At 45.3% G+C, this 20984-nt stretch overlaps 1 protein-coding gene across 1 annotated transcript in view; it reads right to left on the bottom strand.

Moving 5' to 3' along the window:
• Positions 1-20984, bottom strand: part of LOC126176012 (collagen alpha-1(I) chain-like) — a 1061651-nt gene that overhangs the window by 1019072 nt on the left and 21595 nt on the right. Inside the window, exon 2 of the mRNA XM_049923130.1 lies at positions 19304-19585. Within this exon, the coding sequence (XP_049779087.1) occupies positions 19304-19585 (282 nt within the window). The remainder of the gene's footprint in view (positions 1-19303; positions 19586-20984) is intronic.

Below are 20984 nucleotides of genomic sequence, written 5' to 3'. Positions count from 1 at the left end.
TTTCACGCGTAGCCCGCGGAAAATTGGCTCATGCCACAACTGGAGACCGACAGCGCCGACTTCATCTTTCAACAGGATGGTGCCCCACCGGAATTCCATCATGATGTTCGGCATTTCTTAAACAGGAGATTGGAAAACCGATGGATCGGTCGTGGTGGAGATCATGATCAGCAATTCATGTCATGGTCTCCACGCTCTCCCGACTTAACCCCATGCGATTTCTTTCTGTGGGGTTATGTGAAAGATTCGGTGTTTAAACCTCCTCTACCAAGAAACGTGCCAGAACTGCGAGCTCGCATCAACGATACTTTCGAACTCATTGATGGGGACATGCTGCGCCGAATGTGGGAGGAACTTGATTATCGGCTTGATGTCTGCCGAATCACTAAAGGGGCACATATCGAACATTTGTGAATGGCTAAAAAAACTTTTTGAGTTTTTGTATGTGTGTGCAAAGCATTGTGAAAATATCTCAAATAATAAAGTTATTGTAGAGCTGTGAAATCGCTTCAATCATTTGTAATAACCCTGTACTATACTGTTATTTGGATTTGTTATAGACGTTACATTGTATTTATCCACTTTGAGATAAAACTCATGTTCGTACTGTCATTTGTTTTGCAGACAGTGTGTTCATTTGACAACATGACAAATAGTGAAGGTAAAGCCACTGAGAAATTCATTGAAGTATGCACTGGATATCGTATTTAATAGTGGTAAGTGACACGAGTAAAATTCTACAACACAGGCTGACACGTTCCAGTACACATCTCTCCGGTAACAAGCTGTCTGCGAGGCAAGGAGCCCCCAATGACGTCAGCGTGACGTGTAGCCTTCAGCTGGTACACGTGTGAACTTCCCGACAGACTCCCCTTCTTGCTGCGCTCAAATTTCACAGAAGGCTTGCCTTTGGAAGAAGTACACTATTACTTCAACACTTTGTACGTTACGATTTACTGTAGTGCCTGTTACAGGAGTGTGTCCACGTGTCATCGTCAGACTTGGATGCAACATTACACTCCTCTGTGTAATGTTACCAGTTCTTCCAAGCACACCGAGGTCATCACGTAATTCTTGGCAAGACGGCTCGCAGCTGCCCTCTTTCAGCCGTGTCGACGAGAGTGCTGTTGAGAGGAAAGTCCCTAAGACTGATGTGAAAGAATCTTCGAACAGAAGATACGGGCCCTGCTCGGATTGTCAGCACCTGTCAGCGTCTTACAGTCTCGTTAAAAATGATCATATCGGAAGCAAATTTATATTAGGACTATACAGTCAGTGGCGGCTTCTAATCACGCCTTCCCCATTACCATCCGCATTCACTGGACCGTTGCTGCTTCTACTATCGTATACTTTCGCCCGTGCGAGTTTGGTTAGGTCCTACCATACTGACCAACATTTTATGATGAGATGCACGAGTTTGTTGTAAACAGCGAGCTTTATACACTTACTGCATTATCCTAGGCGACTCACGGAGCAGTAAGAAGAACAAGAAATTTTTCACGCAAAGGCACCGTACGCGAAATTCCTCCTCACGTTGCAGGAACAAATTCTGTGAACCCATGCACGCGCTCACGCTTCTTACAAGGGAACCTCCCCATCGCACCCCCTCAGATTTAGTTATAAGTTGGCACAGTGGATAGGCCTTGAAAAACTGAACACACACCAATCGAGAAAACAGGAAGAAGTTGTGTGAAACTATGAAAAAAATAAGCAAAATATACAAACTGAGTAGTCCATGCGCAACATAGGCAACATAAAGGATAATATGAGCTGAGGAGCACCGTGGTCCCGTGGTTAGCGTGAGCAGCTGCTGAACGAGAGGTCCTTGATTTAAGCCTTCCCTCGAGTGAAAAGTTTTTTTTTTTTATTTTCAGACAATTATCAAAGTACAGGCACTCACACATAATCAACTTCGCTCTCCAAAATTGCAGGACATGTTCAGATTTGCTTGGAGATATGCAGGATTCGACTGTCTACACACGGAAAAATTTGAAAACGTTAAAAACATATGTTTGGACAGAGCACAGGGAAAACTGTGCGACTGTGAAACTGTTGCACTCATTTGTTGCAGTTCATGTGACAAACTCTTATGTTTTCAGCACTTTTTTGGGAGTGATTATCACATCCACAAGAAAATCTAAATCGGGCAAGGTAGACGAATCTTTTTACCCATTCGCCAAGTGTACAAGTTAGGCGGGTCGACAACATATTCCTGTCATGTGACGCACATGCCGTCACCAGTGTCGTATAGAATATATCGTGTTTTCCTGTGGAGGAATCGGTTGACCTATGACCTTGCGATCAAATGTTTTCGGTTCCCATTGGAGAGGCACGTCCTTTCGTCAACTAACCGCACGGTTTTGCGGTGCGGTCGCAAAACACAGACACTGTCCGCAGCTGCTCATGCTAACCACGGGACCACGGCGCTCCAATGCATACACTATCCTTGATGTCGCCTATCTTGCGCTTGGACTACTCAGTTTGTATATTTTGCTTATTTTTTTCATAGTTTCACACAACTTCTTCCTGTTTTCTCGATTGATCTGTGTTCGGTTTTTCAAGCCCTATCCACTGTGCTAACTTATTTTTCAAGGCCTATCCACTGTGCTAACTTATAACTAAATCTGAGGGGGGTGCGATGGGGAGGTTCTATTGATAGTGGACAGTTTTTGTACGGTTGTAAAAACACGAGATGACAAACGACGGCGATCGTTTAGTGGCTCGTAACTGCGTTAGGGCGAGAAGAGAGGAGAGGCAGGCAGGCAGGCAGGCATCACGTGTCGGCGGTGTGGTGTGGGCCACCCAGCGCCCGGCGCGCCTTGTCGTGCTGCAGTACTGTGCGGCGCCATTCATCACGCGCCATTGTTCGGGCGCGTCGCTGCCCACACCCAGCCAGCGGACAGCCTGTTGCTGCCTCCTGCCCTCTGCGTCCCCCATTATACCGTGTCTCAGGGTGGGCACTGGCCTTCTATGAGCAAAGCGCCGTCTTCTCCTACCGCTTTCACTGAACACGTTCCGTTATCACATCTTCCACGGCTCCACAGCAGCATCCGCGCCAGGTACTCGAGCGCCGCTTTCTTACGTCCTCGTCCGCCGAAACCTAGTGGATGTGACAGTCACAATGTACACAGAAAAAACGCTTTCAGCCACCAATGGCCGGTAGAAGGCCGGGAAGATTTTACACAGTCACATAATGACGAATTTTTAAAAAATGTCTGCGTCGATGAAGAGTTGAATCAGAAGCAAACTGAAAATAATGACATTCCGGAACTAATTAAACGTGGGGCACACGAAAGATGCGCAAAGAAGGAAAACACACTGCAGTACAATACGTTCGCTTGTGTCGCCACATAAGCGGCTTATAATCAAATCCCTTACCTGTGGAGTACTGTCTCGGTTGTGCGACGAGATTCGTCATTTCCTCTCAGAAAGGTCACAGTCCGTAGTAATTGACGGGAAGTCATCGAATGAAGCGGAAGTGATATACGAGGGTTCCCCAAGGAACTCTATATGAAGGATTTAGGGGACTATCTCAGCACCCGTCTTAGATGGTTTGCAAATAATGTTCTCTTTTACCTTCAAGTAGTCTCCAGAAGATCAAAACTAAATCGAAAACGACTTACGTCAGGTCTAAGCATGATGCGAAAACTAGCGACTGGCCCTAAACGATGAACAGTGAAACTACGAGCACGGACAAAGAAAATCTGTTAAATTTAAGTTACACGATAAATCACACAGATTAAAAGGTTGTTGATACTGCTAAATACCTACGGATTACAATTGCGAACAGCTGAAACAGGACCCACCACAAAGTTTGTGGAGGAGACTGACCATAAGTCTGTTTTACTGGCAGCGCACTCACAAGGGGAGCTCCTCTAGTCATCAACGAGTTCGTCCAGAGCTGCGGTACCTGCAGGGCCTGGCCAGGAATCAAAGCGTCAGAGGTCAGGCGTGTAGAAGGAATACCACTTTCGCCGGGGGCCGTGCGAGGTCTGAGCCACATATGGCAGCGTAGTCTGCTGCGGAAAGAGTACAAGTCGGTAATCAGATGGTCGTGTGGTCGAGTCCCTCTATAGAAACATGCTCTCAGTTTCTACGTTACTTATACTACCTATAAACCGAAATAATGCTCAGTGTGCTGTATTTATTAATATTTTCATACAACCCGTGAAAACGAAAGGTAAAGGAAAATGTGGGATTACAAATAAATTACGAGGAAGATATTGAACTTCACGATTATTAGAGTTGATATACCAAATAGCTGCTTATTGTAAGTAATATTTATTTACGACAGAGTGTTTCGGCTTTATCGCCATTTTCAAGTGCGCCTAGATTGATATAACGTCCAATTACGTCGTTAGTGTACTGTTTTGTAACTATCAATACTTTAATAAGATCGTAAATTATGTCACGATGTTGAAAATAAAGTGTTACTTACAACGTGACAGCAGTTTTACAGTTCCACTCTTACGACGCTGTATCTTTTTCGAGTATTCAAAAACCTACTGCACTTCATTGTCCACTAGGACTCTGCAAATAGCTTTCCAAGAAAGGAATGTAATGCAAGCGTACTGTATTTCGGTACGTGTCGCTTACTTCTAAAAATTACGACGAGAGGGAATCTTTCTAAATCACGTGTTTTTGTACAGAATTTTTAAAACATCCATGTAACTGTAAAAATGTGGTATTTGCCACTTCTGGAAGATGCCGAGAAAATTTCTGCAACCTTTTTTTTTTCGTGAATATCACATCAGCACGTGGTAGTCATAAGCTGTAAAATATAACAGAAAAATACAAGTATGTAACTCTATATACGAAGCTCTCGTTTAAGTCTTACAATAGTTTCCGGAAAGTTTATTTGCAATCGAAAATTTTCCTGTGCCCTTGCTCTTCATGTCTTTTATGGATATTATAGTGAACATAGTACATCGAACGTTACTTCAGTTTATTTTCCATGAAGTATCGTAAAAACTGAAAATAAAAGTAGTTTACTCACACAGGTTCGAGCTCACGGCCCATCGGAATAGCGTTCTTCCTACTGCGCAAATCACTGTCTGGAAATCACGCTTAGATAAATAGTTCATGGCCATGCCAAAAATGCTGTTGTTCTAAGCGTTTGGGGACCTGGAGACCCCACTTCATTTCTGGCAATCCCCGCATGCCCTGCGTATTCCACAAATTTGGACGAGGTCGGCGATGACAAGTAGACACGGCCACTTTGTTGGCCGCATGTTGGGAGTCACTGCTCGAGTATGAAGGCAGACAGTGGAACTAGTGTGTTGTATATATGTGTTCCACGTTTTTAAGAACGAACTTGGATCTTTTAACTTGGGTGTGTGTTGTTTTACACCATCAGTTTTTATATACAGTTGCGATCTTCAACGTGAAACATACGGTGCTTTACAATAACAAGAGTTATTATGCGGCGGTATTGTTGCATTATCTGAGAGACATGCAGACAAAAATTTACTCTAAAACAGTGTGTTTAAAGGAATAGTTAAAAACTATGGTTGTACGAGTTCCAGAAGTCTGAGCAATGTAATTGCTAATAAAATCCAAATTACACGCTGCAGATATGGATTTCTGGAGGCATTCGACAATGATATTGTCAAAAGAAAAAGTTAGAGACGAAGTAATCACAACCAGAATAAATTTTCAAAATTCAGTTATTGATAGTTTACCACAATAATAACAATGGTGCCGTCATGTAAACGGATGCAATCTGAAAGCCGTGCAAAATTCTGCAGTGGACTGAATACCTGATGGAAAAAGAGAAAAAGGGGCGACCAACTAATACTGGACACAGCTATTCATTCAGCCATTTATTAAGGAGAACAACATTTGTAAAGATTTATGGAGCAAAATCAAGAAGTAGAAAACAGAATTACAGCTAGCCTCTTATCAAAAGTACTGGGGAAACGTGTAAACATTTTAAGCAGAAATAAAAATAAGACTTGCAATAGGCTTGAGCGTCCCTGCGGGGGGGAGGGGAGTTCCCGGTCCCATACCGGGCGCTTCCCCAGGTAGCGTGTTCGGCATGGCTCTGCAGATATGCGGGGCAGATGGGAAACAAAATACCACCCGCGAACCATCACAGAAATCAAAATGCAAAGGCAGGCAGCAGTCTCCAAATTGGGCAACCTTTGGTCAGCGTCTGTTCCGTACTTTAGCATCGGCTGAGAAAATCCTCCAGGGCTGACAACCGTGGCTGTAAACCAGTGGCTTCCAGAATAAGAGTCACCGCAAACATAATATTATCAATCATGGAAGAGCTTAATGTGCGCAACGACACAGTCGGATTCTGGGGAGTCTGCAGCATTACCAGACATGAGTCGGAGCGTCTTGGAACCTCAAGAAAGACGAAGTATAGAAAACCAAGTTACATAGCTACACACTGCGTAAATTCTCTTCTAATAACTGGAATATTATAACATCTTACAGAAACCTTCAAGAACCGTAAAATTCTTGTTACGGTCCTGCAAGAAACCGGATTTATGGATGAAAAAAATTTTAATTGTGATGCCTCCAGAATATGTAAAGGAAAGATAGGCAAAAATTAATGAAAAACAGACGGCACTTTGGAACTGGCTTCATAATAGACTCCATTGTCAACTTTGAATCAGAAACTCAAAGACTCTCCACACTTATCTTCCAATCTGCTAATAAAGTATACACCATCGTGAATGCACATGCTGCCATAAATGGTTACAAAGCGTAAAGAAAGGCTGGAACGTTTTTAGTACCAACTTGATGATGATGATGTTCAAAAAATTCTGGAAAATCACGGTGTCCCACTTATTGGGGATTCCATTGCCCATATAATGAAGGAGAAACAACACACAAACAAAAAAAATGATTGGGAACTACCCAGCACATAACAGAACTAACCGAAATGGCCGCAGACCGATAAAATTATGCCAAGCAGACAACATGATCATGAAATCCACAGCATTTGAAAAGCTACCTCGAAAACAGAAATCATGGGTCTTACCAAACCCACACATAGGTGAATTTCCAATCGATCATGTGGCAATCAAATTGAACCATAAAGAAAAATGTCAAAGTTCTCATAAGAGGTGACATAACTTTTGATCACTACCTTCCTAAAATAGAACTCAAAGTCATACACAATAGGAAAAACGGAACCAACAACCCCGAAAGGATCGTTTAAAAATAAATTCTAATAAGTTAAAGCGAACATTTAGCTCTTATAACCAAAGCCAAAAAATATACCTGATGGTCAGAATAATCTGTCAGACTCCTTGAACTAAGGAAAAAAACATGGGAACAGTCGCAATCACCGAAAAATGAACATAACAGACAAAACTTCTTCAACATAAGAAAATTAGGGAGAAAATATATCAAGAGAATAAAGAAAGACCACGAAGACTAACTAGTCGTTCAGATCAATGAAGACGTCATGAAAAGCAGTACATTGAAATTTAATAAGACTTTTGAAAAAAAATAGCCAGGTACAGTCCATCGAACCTAAAGTTCAAAGACAAACACGGAAATATTGCCCACAACAACTGGGATAATTGCAAAATATTGTCAGAATATTTCAGAAACCTTTTCAACTGTGAGGAACCCACAGAAGAAATGGAACTTAAGACATCAACAATCACCAACGATAACTCTGGAGCTACCGACGCTCATTTAAAATCTCAAAAACTATAAAGACTCCGGAGAAAACCTGACGACCACAGCTGAACTCCGGAAAAATGCCATGAATTCTCTCCAAAACATCACTGAAGAAATTTGGATAAATGAAAACATCTCTGATTAATGGAACACGTCTCTCATCCACCTACTCCATAAGAAAAGATCCTTAACTGACCCGAGCAACTACAGAGGAATCACACTCCTAAATGTAACGTACAAGATATTAGCTGAAGTCCTAGTAAATAGGGCAGAATCCAATTAGACATTCAACTTGGAGAATACCGAGCGGGTTTCAGGAAAACAACATCCTTCTCAGAACATATCCTAAACCTCAAAACTTCATGGTCTATGAAAAATCAAGAACAAAATCATATGTTATGACTTTCATTGACTTTCAGAAAGCACACGACTCAATGGACCAGGAGTCCCTCATCTCTATGCTAAAAGAATTAAACCTAGACAACAAAGACCTCAGCAGTTGTCCCTTAGGAATCCACACATAGTTGAATAGTTGACAACAAAACCACAAACCTAATCCGAGAAACTTTTACGAACACACACTCCAAACAAATTCGTTGGACATCTCTCCGATCGTCTGAGATAAAATCTGGTGTACGGCAAGGAGATGGAGTCTCCCCACTGGACTCTCCCCGAGTAGAATCCGAGTGGGAAAAAAACGAAGGCATCGAAGTCAGTTGTCAAGCCTTCGCAGATGATATGACACTAGTAGACGAGATCTGGGAAGAAGCCAGAGAACAGAACCTCGATCTTATAAAAGAAAATCTGGATTGATAGATCTCAAAATCTTTTTGGAAATGACCAAGAAATGTCAAACATAAAAAGCCCATCAACACATATTGAAATGAGAGAACAAAAAACAGCTCGTCAGGGAATTCAGATACCAAAGAGATTGGATCAGCTGCAATGTTTTCGAGAAGAAAATGAAGTGAAATTGAACTGGCCTTCCAATTCACCATCTAAGAAGGCGGACGTTTAGGGATCAGTGAAGGACGACATGTTAGTGGAGAAGGCCGGAATTTGCAAAATACCTTGTCAATGTTATATGGCTTACATAGGACGCAGCAAACGCACTATGAAAGAACGTTGCACTCGCCTTCTGCAAACAAGCTAGTCCCCTGTTGCCAAATAGTGTACTTCCTCTGGGCACCCAACGGAGTATGACAGAACCATGATTCCGACCGCAGCAACACCATTTTGGGACTACGCTACTAAAGTATCCGTGGAAATACGCCTGGCCGAAAATCTACGATAGCGGCTACGAGTTGGACAGAGCGTGGAACACCGTCATCACATCCACAGCGGCCCCGGTGAGCGGAAATGCAGAGGGCAGCTGAGTTCTGCGGTTCCACCGGCGAGGGCGCTATCGTCGGGAAATGTGGTCCGACTGTCAACATAAATTCTGATCCTATGTTGCCAAGCAAAGCAGCCTTTCCTCAGTCTTCGATGACTCTCATGAAGACGAGTGGCAGGTGCCTAGTCGAGATATCGTACAATGAATTGGACGACGACCGGCTGCAAGCCCGAAATTTGTTTGAACAAACTAAGTCACATCGAAAATGAAATCCTTTACCGAACCACCGAAAAAATCTGAGACACAATGAGGAAAATAAGAATTGATTTTTATGGACGCGTCCTCAGGATGAAGCCAAATAGATTAACAAGAAATTTATGATTAACCTTGCAACGACCCAACCAAATTGGTTTAAGGACACTGAGGAGGACTAAAGAGAACTCCAAACTGCACAAGACCCCCCCCCCCCCCCCCGCCAGTCAGATGGCCGGCCGGAGTATCCGAGCGGTTGTAGGCGCTTCAGTCTGGAACCGCGCAACCGCTACAGTCTCAGGTTCGAATCCTGCCTCGGGCATGGATGTGTGTGATGTCCTTAGGTTAGGTTAGGTTTAAGTAGTTCTAAGTTCTCGTGGACTGATGACCTCAGATGTTAAGTCCCATAGTGCTCGGAACCATTTGAACATTTGAACATAGTCAGATTACCGCCCGTTGATCCGGTCAGGGAGTACCCTAACATGTCATGCAATTGGCGAGGTTGGAGCAGCCGACTATCCTGGCCACTGCTTTGCGACATGTGGTCCGAGTGGGGCATGAAAATGGCGGTAAGGTCACCTACTCGGTGATGGAGTCTGTAGACAGAATACAGGTAATGTCAATGAATCTCCCCACCGACTTCGGAGCCCTGCCGGACTTGCTAAAGAAAGCTTTCGAAAGACGAGGAGAAAAATTCGACCTTGATGACATTTACAATCAATCAGCCTTGGACGTATCGATTTCGACTGGAGAAAGAACTGGCCAAACGATCATTTTCACACATATTTTCCGTAATGACTAAAATAACCATTGGGCAACTCAACACTCATAACAGTAGACTATTGATGCAGGATCTGCACAACGAGGAGGAGGGGAAGAGACTGGACGTGCTCTGCCTGCAGGAGCCGTACTCTCAAGCTGGTAAAACAGCATTTGCAGCCACAACATGACAAATTGTTAGTAGAGGGGGATGACCCGAGACAGGCAATAATAATAACGAATGAAGTTTTGCGGGTAACAACTCTCTCTCAGTTCTCCAACAGTTACTGCAACGTCGTGACATTGCAATCTCCCGTGGAAGTAATTACTCTCGTAAACATGTACTTTCAATATGGAGATAACATCGAGCAACATCTAGACCATCTGAGAAGAGTGAACACGGCGTTGCGGTGGCGGAGAGTGACCATAACTGCCGACATTAATGCAAAGTCCCCCATATGGTACAGTGGAACAAGAGATGCAGATGGGGAAAAAGCAGAAGAGTCAATCATGGCTTTGCAACTTGTGGTGGCCAACAAGCCTGGCAACCCTCCTACCTACACAGTGGTAGGGGGACAAGGTACAAATTTAGACATGACATCAGTCACACCAAACGCCGTCAACATCATACAAAATTGGAAGGTTGAAGAAAATGCCAGCACAAGTGATAATAATCTTATAAGTTTCACCTAAGGTAACAGAGTGTGCCATTGGGCCATGGTGTGGGAGGTGCAAATGAATCACAAAAGAGCAGATTCGGAGCGCCTAGATCGGGAGTGCGACATTCCTGCATTGCTAGAAGGTGGCACATACCAGGACATAGACGTGGACGAGAGAGTCGAGGAGCTGGTGAGTGCGATAACAAGAGCAGTGAAACGCTTCAAATGCCTCTGAGCACTAAGGGAGGTCATCAGTCCCCTAGAACGTAGAACTACTTAAACCTAACTAACCTAAGGACATCACACACATCCATGCCCGAGGCAGGATTCGAACCTGCGACCGTAGCAGTCACGCGGTTCCAGACTGAAGTGCCTAGAACCGCATGGCCACCGCGGCCGGCAAGAGCAGTGAAGGCAGCCGTAGCAACTAGGCGGAAGGCCATGGCCGCCTCTCCCTCACCATGGTCAGCCGAACTGGGGAATATGTGTCAGTCTGTTAGACGGCTAAGGAGGCACTACCAGCGCAGTGTCATCTGGTGGGAACGGCAAAGATGGTTGCTGCCATATCGCGAGGCAAAGCAGAGGCTCCAAAAGGAACTACGGGCGGTAAGGAACCAAGCTGGGAAAGCTATGTTCTGAATCAACTAGCCGCAGACCCATGGGGAGTACCTTATTAGTTAGTGAAAAAATCCGCTCTCCTGTGGAGCTATCAACATTCAGGCATGGGGGCAGGATGAGGGAATCTTGGCAGCAGACTGCTGAGATCCTCCTCCGATCCCTGCTGCCTGATGACAGTGCGGATGGGGAGACTGAAGGACAGCGCCAGTTAAGAAATGAAGACCTTGGAAAATACATCAATAATACGGCAGCCTACCCCTTTTGTGAAGAGGAAGTAGCTGCCCACATAAAAGAAGAGAGGGAAAGCTCCCGGGCCAGACAGCATTGTGGCGGAGGTGGTGCAGTTCTTGGCCCCGCAGCTAGTAACACCACTCACTCATTTGTTCAATGAGAAAAATTTCCCAAAGATCTGGAAAATTGAAAATGTCGTGATCATTAAGAAAGGACCTGACATATCCAGCTGAAACAAAATCTTACAGACCCATTTGCCAATTGGACTTTTTTGGGAAGATGTTAAAGAAATTGCTGGCTGACAGACTGGCAACACACCGAGTGCTGTGCGGGTTGAGTAGCAGACAATTCGGCTTCAGGCCTGGGCGATCGGCATCTCATGCAATGGCCCTGGCGGCCGAGGTCTGTGGCTCAACCCCGTGCAAGTACGTAGTTGGCATCATGGTGGACATCAGTGGCGCCTTCGATCACCTGTGGTAGCCTTCGCTCTTCTCCTGTTTGGAGGGATAAAGTGTGTCCAGGGCCGCTACAGGTTGTCTGAGGAGCTATTGCGAGGGTCGGGAGGTCTGGCTATCATCCCCTAGCGGAAGAGTGGGAAAAACAATAACAAAGGGATGCCCCCAGGGTTCCGTATTAGGCCCTCTGTTCTGGGGCATCCACATGAAGCCACTGTTAGACAATCTACAACAAAGCGAAGAAGTGCTAGAGGTGATACACTACGCGGATGACCTCCTCCTGTTGGTTGGCGGCCGAAGCCGAGAAGACGTAGAGCCCAAAATCTAAAGGGCTATAGGTAAATTACAACTATGGTGCCAAAATACAAAGATGACCATTTCACCGAGCAAGTGTACATATGCTTTGCTGAAAGGACAGCCTGATAAGGAATCCCACTGCGAGAATTGAGGGCTCACCAGTTCTCTGGTGACGCGAGATGCGCTACCTGGGAATGATCATTGACGAAAGGTTGAACTTCGGAAAACACATTGAAACCGTAACTCAGAGAGCCCTGAAAGTGCTTAACAATCTTATCTCCGTAGGTCAAAAAAGATTTCTTCCGCATCATCTCATAAAGCTATATCATAACAGCATCTTAACATCAATAGTGGGTTACGGCTCGTGAGTGTGGACGCACAGGCTCACGAGGGTTGTGCCCGCCATGACAGAAGAATATAGAGGAACAGGATACTGAGGTCTGTGGGAACCTACAGGACATCTCCGGAGGAGGGGAGGGGGCTACCAGTTGTAATGGGGCTCTGGCGTCTGGACATCAAAATTAGAGAACAAGCAGCGTGGTACTGGGCCAGAAAAAGGGGACATACTGGGTGTTAGGGTTGAGGACAAGGGTGCGATAAAGATAAGAGGTGAAGAGTTGTGGCAGGAATATTGGGAAGCGGAAGAAAGTGGCCGAAGAACGTTTGAATTTTTACCGGAGTGAAGGAACGACTTGGTATGAAGTACTTCGAACCAACCTGGAGATTGTTCCATTTTCTCACTGGACATACCTATGTCGGTTTGGGAAGAGGGCTACGCCCGCGTGTGACTGTGGTGCATCGGGGGGGGGGGGGGGGGGGGTACTCCAGAAAATGTGGTTTACGATTGCCCCCTTTTCAATGATGTAGCAACCACACTACGAGACCAATTACCTAACAATGACACTTACCACTTACTGAGACGTGAAGACACATTTCAAAATCTAAACAGTTTGGCAAAAGAGGTATGGCGGAAAGTGTTGAAGGACGTTAATTAACTATTAATCCGTGATTAATAACCAACACCAAATGCGTCCAGTACCCTAGTCCTATACCGCCTGTGCGTGGACAGGTCGACTTACATTATAGTTGGAAATGAGCAGGTCTGTGGGGTGTGGTGTGCGATAACACCAAATCAGGACATGCACTGAACGTGACATAGAATAGAACTTACATAGTAAGGCTTAGAATTAGGGAATTAAATAGGAACCTGCAGTGATAGACGTCCTCGGCCTGCATGGGGTCAGGGGCACGCTCATCCGGATTAGCTCGGAGAGCAAGGCTGCATACTAGGTTTATATGTTTGCTGGCACACCTGTGACGCTGCAGGCCGTAGGGATTATAAAGTAGCAATAAAGTGGCCCATTGTAATTCTGTACTGGCTTTAGTTCACTTGTAAAAACTGTAAATTAGCTGCAACTGCGGTGATATGTAACATTAAAGACCCACTAATCATGTGGGTTGCATATGTACAATTAAAAAGATTTGTGAGTAAAGAAAGGGTAAATAAAAAAGTTACAAAGAAGTAATCAAATGGAGGAAAGAGAGGTTCCTTTCTTCTTTGGAGAAGATGTCTCAGCCAGTGAGCCGGAGGCTGAACAGAGACTGCCTTCCAGAGCAGTTGCCGGGTCTAGAAGTGCAGTCGGAGTGCCGCACGCCGGTGATCAGTAGTAGCAAAGCCCGGCGACCCGCTGCTCCACTGGTTTACAAGAGCAGGGAGTTGGCTCAGGCCCATCTGCTGATTGCTGACAGTACTCGAGGGGATGTGGAGCCTGCGTCTTAGAGTGTGAAGCCGAGGTAGGGGTCTGAGTCCACGTGTAGCTGCAGCCTGGTTAGGAACCGTGTAGCCATCACAGCGCCACCCATTTCATGGTCTTGAGTCAATGTTTCCAAGTACAGCTGGAGCAGCCAGTTTCCCGACGCACGAGATAACGCCTTCGAGCGACTCCGCGGCGCCGACCGCGGCAGTTGCCTGTGTACGGCGTGGAATGAGTGCTCTCTTTCGCTATACGCTATTCTGGTCAAAGTATTTCAAAAATATTTAGAATAGAAGGTGAACGCATAAGCGCTTCCTCTTCTCTCACACGCTAACAACGAGCCTAGCGCTCTGATTTGCCGCTAATATCACGATGTAGATTTTTCTCGGGGACATAAAACAGAACAGCAGCGCATTCTAGTGGAAATTTTCCTCCTCTCTGATGATTCAACACACAACCACTGGCCACGATTGAACGATGGTATTTTTGGCGCAATTTTTTGCGTCAAAGAACGGCAGTAAATCAGAAACGAGGAGTTCTTGGAGACATTCATGGCCTGATGCGTAGGTTGGGGGAGGGGGTGGGGGGGACGAACAGTTCTTCCAGGAATTCAGGATCCAGTTGCAGTGCTATTAAGACCGGTAAGTGTTCTCACTCTGGAGTCTTCTTTTAACCGAGACTGGCATTGTGTGCACTCCAGGAACGTCACGATAGTGTTAGACATTGCTTAATGCCATATTTATTATTCTTATTTTTGTTATTTCAATTCTTTCGTGATTGCGAATTCGATTCTTATTACAGTTGGTCTTGTGCTACCATGTCTTGCTCGTTGTTGCCAAGTTCCACATGTCTGAATAGCAGCTCTCCTTATTCCACGGGCAAAGGATGGTTTCTTTCTATCACGTCATCTAAAATTGATTCGGTTGTGATGTTTAGAGGTAACATCACCTCTGCACTACACTTCGCAGTACGCTGCGGGCCAGTCGTGTCTGTACTTGCGTAACTGAGACAGTTTAATCGTTCATGTGATGTTTTCTACGCGCAGTTTTTCTCCACGTGCGCAGATTCTTGTGAAATATAAATGTGAATGCGCAGTAACAGAATTCCTTTTGCTATTGTTTCGGTAACTACTTGGCCTGTTTGATTATGGATCAACAAGTGCCATCGGCATACTTACTCAGGTGACTCGAAAATAGTGTTAGAAACTGTGCGGACCGGTTCTTTACACCAAACGAGGAAAGTTATTAAGGGAAGTTGATATTCAGTGGGTTTCCATATACACTACTACTTCTCTTGTCTGTACACCGTTTGACTGATTTTATCCTACAAGCCGTAGTGTTGCCAGGGTGACTTATTCACATTCGTCCGTCGTCTTTCTTCAACGTGTCCACTGTGCACGTGTACTACAGGTACAGGTAAACTGAAAGTTTTCATTTAATAAGCAGCCAGACATGATTTTTTAAGTACGGTCGCGCGAATAATAACGGACACGAGGCTGTACGGCTGTAACAGACAGCGTGTCCAGTCTGAAGACAGCCGATTCATCCACCCTTAGGTGGTGCGTAAAGTCGCGTTGCCGACACAGGATCCGTAGCACCACACACTACGGGTCGAGGAAGACCACGGGTTGCTCGTATGCCGTATCAGAACGTTCTGCGGGGTGTCGAAGAAGAGCCAGGCGGATCCCATGCAGCTGTGGTGATGTTTATGTGGGCACCACTAAAAGAACTGTTTCTAAACGTTTGGAAGAGCACAAGGGAAATTGTAGAAGAGGAGAAACGGAACGATCAGCTGTTGCGCAGCATGCTTTCCAGCCAAGGAACCACAATATTCGTTTCGAGGAGACGCAAGTACTAGCGGCCACAAGCCGATATTACGAAAGGCTCTACAGGGAGGCAATCGAAATCGCTAAACACCCAAATAATTTCAACCGAAAGGAGGAGGGCGTGAAATTAAACGGTATATGGATGCCGGTGTTAAAGAAGATGTGTACCACCCGTCCACTACTGGGTGATGGCAACGGCGATCGACGGCGACGGACAGCGGCCAATTGCACTGACGTCACGCCGCGGCGCGGGAGCGCGCGGACACGGAATTTAGCGGCAGTCAGTAGCGAGCCAGTGGGTGTGTTGGACCTTCCACCGAGCTACGGACCCCCTTGAAGATGTCTCCCGCAGTCGGAGACGAAACGTTGGGAATCGACACAGAATTCACCAACCGACCACGGCATAACAGCCCGGATAATTATAATGGACATGTAACGAGCCTATTAACTATGTAAAAAATATATAATTGCAACACCTGTACATGAGACATGTCAGTTTCAACAAATTCATTGTATAAACTCGTGTTTATCTCGCGAACCCACTCACTGGATACGTTTTATTTTGCCTACCCTCGGAAGATACTCGCAAATAATTTAATATGATCTGCCCATTAATAGGTCAGTTTCAAGTAGCTTGCCCTAGAAATACTTATTCGCTATAAGCAGATACGTTTGACCAACTTTCCCTCCCTATAACTTTTCACGCAAGAGCTCTGTCTCCTTCTTTCCCTGCTTCTTTTGTCGACATGCCAAGACCCAGCGCAAACGCCAAAGAAGTCCCGTCGACCTATAATTATCGCCCAGTTGCAACCAACTAGACCACTTCGATAACACTCACACTCTACGGCGGTACAAAACGCCCAAAATTCCCTCTCCTAACTATCATTTTACTCTGCAACGCCTTCAAATGTCAATGAATATGCAGTGATTCATTTTAAAATCTTGAAATTTCTGGCCATGTTTTTTATTTTAATTTTATTTCATTTTTTATTTAGAAAACGGAACACGATCAGTTTACTTTTTAAAACCACGAACGACAACCATTTGTTTAGTGATTTTAAAAATAAATGTAAATTTTTCACTTTTTAAGTATCTTCTTACGATTTTGCGGACGCAATTCAAACGCATTCGGTTGAAGAGTGGGATGTTTGTACCACCGACAAACACCCCTCCCCCCCACCCCCACCTGCCTCCATTCCCCCGCATCCATCTTCCTCTTACACTTCCTATCAGTGTAAGGCAATGGGGTGGAACAACAATTAAGCAAAAAATCAAACTGACGTGTTTACTCAACATGAATTGTGTTCAGTACTGCTGTGAATTAGAGAAGTGTGCTACGAGTGTGGACTTCGAATGACGTATTTCATAATGTAGTAGCATAACAATGACCGAAGACTTCTCCGACAATTCAGTATCGTGTAACGATAGCTAATTACAAGGTGGTAGCTCAGCAACGGTTGATTGACTGGTTACCGGCCAATGAAGAATGTTTTGCAGTAGCCGCTGTATCCGCTATCTGTTTCGAAAATTTTATAATCAATAAGGATAATTGTATTTAGAACGACGTAACAGTTGGTTTAACACGGAATATGTCAAAACAGTGAAAACAAAACTGAGCACAGTAGATACGAAACCGGTCGATCACCTTGCGAGATTGAAATTCACACATTTCTGTCTGTCACGTGTGTAATTTTTGTGCACCCTAATAACACCAAATATAAAATTACATCTCATAAGCAATATACCTCATGTGTTAGACTGTTCTTGAGCGTCACAGACAACGTGGTGAGATCAGCTCGATGTCTGCGAAACTGTTTAACGAGATTTATGGTGCAGGTACAGGGCGCGCTGAACGCAGCACACTCGATGAGCCGAAACAGTATGAGCACTGCTTGACAGGTAGTTGGTTTGTCTTTGGAACGAAATACATCACCGATTCTGCGTATTAGGCACCCGAAAGTTTGTTTGCAGGTTCAAGGAGTTATGTGGCATTCCACGTCATGTAATTCGCATAAATAACGGACCGCCGATCTGAGTACACACCGACGGCGCCCGGTAGCGCCCCACATGGGTTCCACAGGATTTACATCAGGCGAATTTGGTCGCCGAGATATCGGCGCGGCTCTGGCTCCGAATCGCGGAATACTGTTCCAAGATGACATCGTCGTCGGGGAAGACGACAAGCATGGGATGCAGGTGGTCCGCAGCTGTCAGCGTGTCTTCGATTACTGCCACGGACTCCATGCTAACGCAGGAGACTGTCTCGCACACCATAACGCTGCACGTTTCGAGCCGCCATCCACCTGGATGGCGGCGCTCGTGGAGACGACCAGCGACCTAGCGTAGCAAAAATGTGGTTCAGTCGAAAAGCCGACACGTTTCCACTGATCGACGGTCGAATCCCTCTGGTTCCGTGTCCACGGCAATCGTAGTTGACGACGTTGAGTCAACATATGAGCCATAGGAGTGGTCTCCTGTGGAGCCCCGTGCACAACAGTGTACACGGACAGTGTGCTCCGAAATACTTGTACGTGAACCAACAGTGTGCTCTTTCGGCAGATATGCTGCAGATTACCATATATCGTACTTTACGTCCTGTGAATAGTCGTGAACGTCCACCCATTTGGCGGCTAGCGGTAGTTTCACTGTCCTTCTACATCTTTCCGTAGATGCTCACGATAGTAGCACGTGAACATTCGACCTGTTTCGCCGTTTCCGAGATACTCGTTCAGTAGCTCTGCGTAATAATAATCTGCCCACTGGCAAAGACGCTCATCTCAATGGAGTTCCCCCATTTGCAGCGCATATCCACCAGTCAGCAACCAACGTCACGGTGGGCAGTGGTCATAATGTTTTGGCTTATCAGTGTAAATACAAGTTAAGTGCTAGTTGCTTGCGGCAAAATGTTGCAGTTAATGTCTATAATGTCTAGGACAGCATGCAACAATTCACAGTAAACAAACAAACAGAAACGAATGACGTGTCAGGCATGTCACATACAGCCACACTTAGCGATATCATCAGAGAGATACGGAAAGAAATACCCACAAAATATGTTGAGTATTTGGTAAATGGAAGTATTTTCCGAACTTACATTTACTAAGAACAAGTTATTTTGCTGTGATTAACATCAATCCTTATATTACCAAACCTTTTGTAGTTTTTTTAAAAATTTTTTTAGTGAATCATAGAAGTACGAGTTTTGCTTTAGATAACTGAATGAACTGCTGCAGCCATGTGGTGGTTAAGCCTGACTCTGACACTGACTGCAGACAGTACGCTGATACCAAGGACAAGGTATCGTATACTGATGCAGGAAGCATTCAGTGAAAAGCGGAGAAAAGGTGTAACTTTTGCTCGTGATGTAGGTTAGAGCGTAAGGCAAGGTGGCGGAGATTGCGGGACCTGCCCGCTGGCTGCACGTGAGCCAGCCCGACACGCCGCACAGCAGAGCGCAGCGCGTGGCGGAGGGTACTCACGTCGAAGGCGCCCTTGATGAGGGGCCCGGCCTGGCCCACGTAGAGCGTGGAGGCCGAGTCGAAGACGAGCTCCAGCGGCTGTCGGCGCGCGGGGGCGGTCTCGTGCTCGCGGCAGTTGAGGAAGAGAGTGACGTTGTCGGCGGTGACGCGCAGCGCCAGCCGCCCCCACCGCCCCCACAGCGCCGGCACCACGAAGCTCGCCGCCGTCTGGGACACGAAGTGCAGCGACGCGTCCGTGTACACCAGCGACACGTTCGACTGCGCCGCGCCCGCGCCCGAGATCTGCCGAACACAAACGGCACGCACTGAAGATGAGACGCAGAGGTCGAAACACGTCTGGGTCGTGAATAAAAATGGCTAAAAGTTCTGCATTTTGCAGAAGGCGTTGCAGTAAAAACCAAAATACCCAGGCAGCTTAGCGATGTTAACCATTAACCTTATCCAATAAATTTATTAATGGAGACAGTTGTTGCCTTTGGATGTATTAAAAATTGTATTTTACCTGGTTATACAAAGTTTTTATCATAATAGAATCACAGTTATTTTGGCAATATTGAAAACTAATGCAAAAGTATCATGTTGCTCCGGTACTGTGGCAAGATGGCTCTGATTATAAGGCGTGATGACAGTAGCCCCCCTGATAAAAGTTAAATACCTCTCTTAATCTTGCAATGTCTGGGAGAATACATTAGTTAACTGGATAAATAATTAAATTATTGAACAGTATTTAACGTGAGGATTATCGTGTTGAAAATTAATTTTGCTCTAGATCACTGTGTTTGATGAACAAGAAGAGGCACAAGTTTCCCTCTTGCAGAGTTTACGCTGTCTTCATCGCATCAGCTGCAGCACCACTAAGACTATTCCAACTCTTCTGCTCGAGGGTCAGTGTAGGCCCTCATCACGCAGAGGACGCTGCACTGCACTGAAGTCTCTTGCGAAGTTTTTCTCTGCTGTTTTTCACTCAACTTCTGTGATTCTTTACCAACAGACATCGTTTTTGTAGATGATATTATTAAAACACAAACACTCTGCTCTTTGTGACTTTTATGTTGTTTCGTACATTTATGGGGTCCGAAGCGAAAAACACTTCAGTGACGTTGTGGCTTCATGTGAATATCATTTGTTGAAGGTATCATCTTTCTTAAATTCGCCAGGAGATTAATTTGGGGCTCCTGTGCGTAAGCGTCTATGTGCTGTGGCGTAAAGGGGGACATTCTCACTATCGCAAGAAGACGACCTGTAGTTTCCACCGCATCAACGTAAGAGGATCGTAAATTTCGATCTCATGATCTTTGTACCGATTGACTGCATCACCGACTGTAGCTGACTTTATATGGTTCAAATGGCTCTGAGCACTACGGGACTTAACATCTATGGTCATCAGTCCCCTAGAACTTAGAACTACTTAAACCTAACTAACCTAAGGACATCACACAACACCCAGTCATCACGAGGCAGAGAAAATCCCTGACCCCGCCGGGAATCGAACCCGGGAACCCGGGCGTGGGAACGCTACCGCACGACCACTAGCTGCGGACCTGACTTTATATAACCAGCGCTCAATCGATGACGAATTCGTCAATTTGCGACAGTCAATGTGCTATCTTATAATTTTCGTCTTTTGGAGTACAATTAACAAGAATACCGCATGGCTGTGAATCAAATATTATCTGTTTAC

The sequence above is a fragment of the Schistocerca cancellata genome, chromosome 3 (genome assembly GCF_023864275.1).
Source record: "Schistocerca cancellata isolate TAMUIC-IGC-003103 chromosome 3, iqSchCanc2.1, whole genome shotgun sequence".
Classification (NCBI taxonomy): Eukaryota; Metazoa; Arthropoda; class Insecta; order Orthoptera; family Acrididae; genus Schistocerca; species Schistocerca cancellata.
This window is presented reverse-complemented; position numbering and strand designations above follow the sequence as displayed.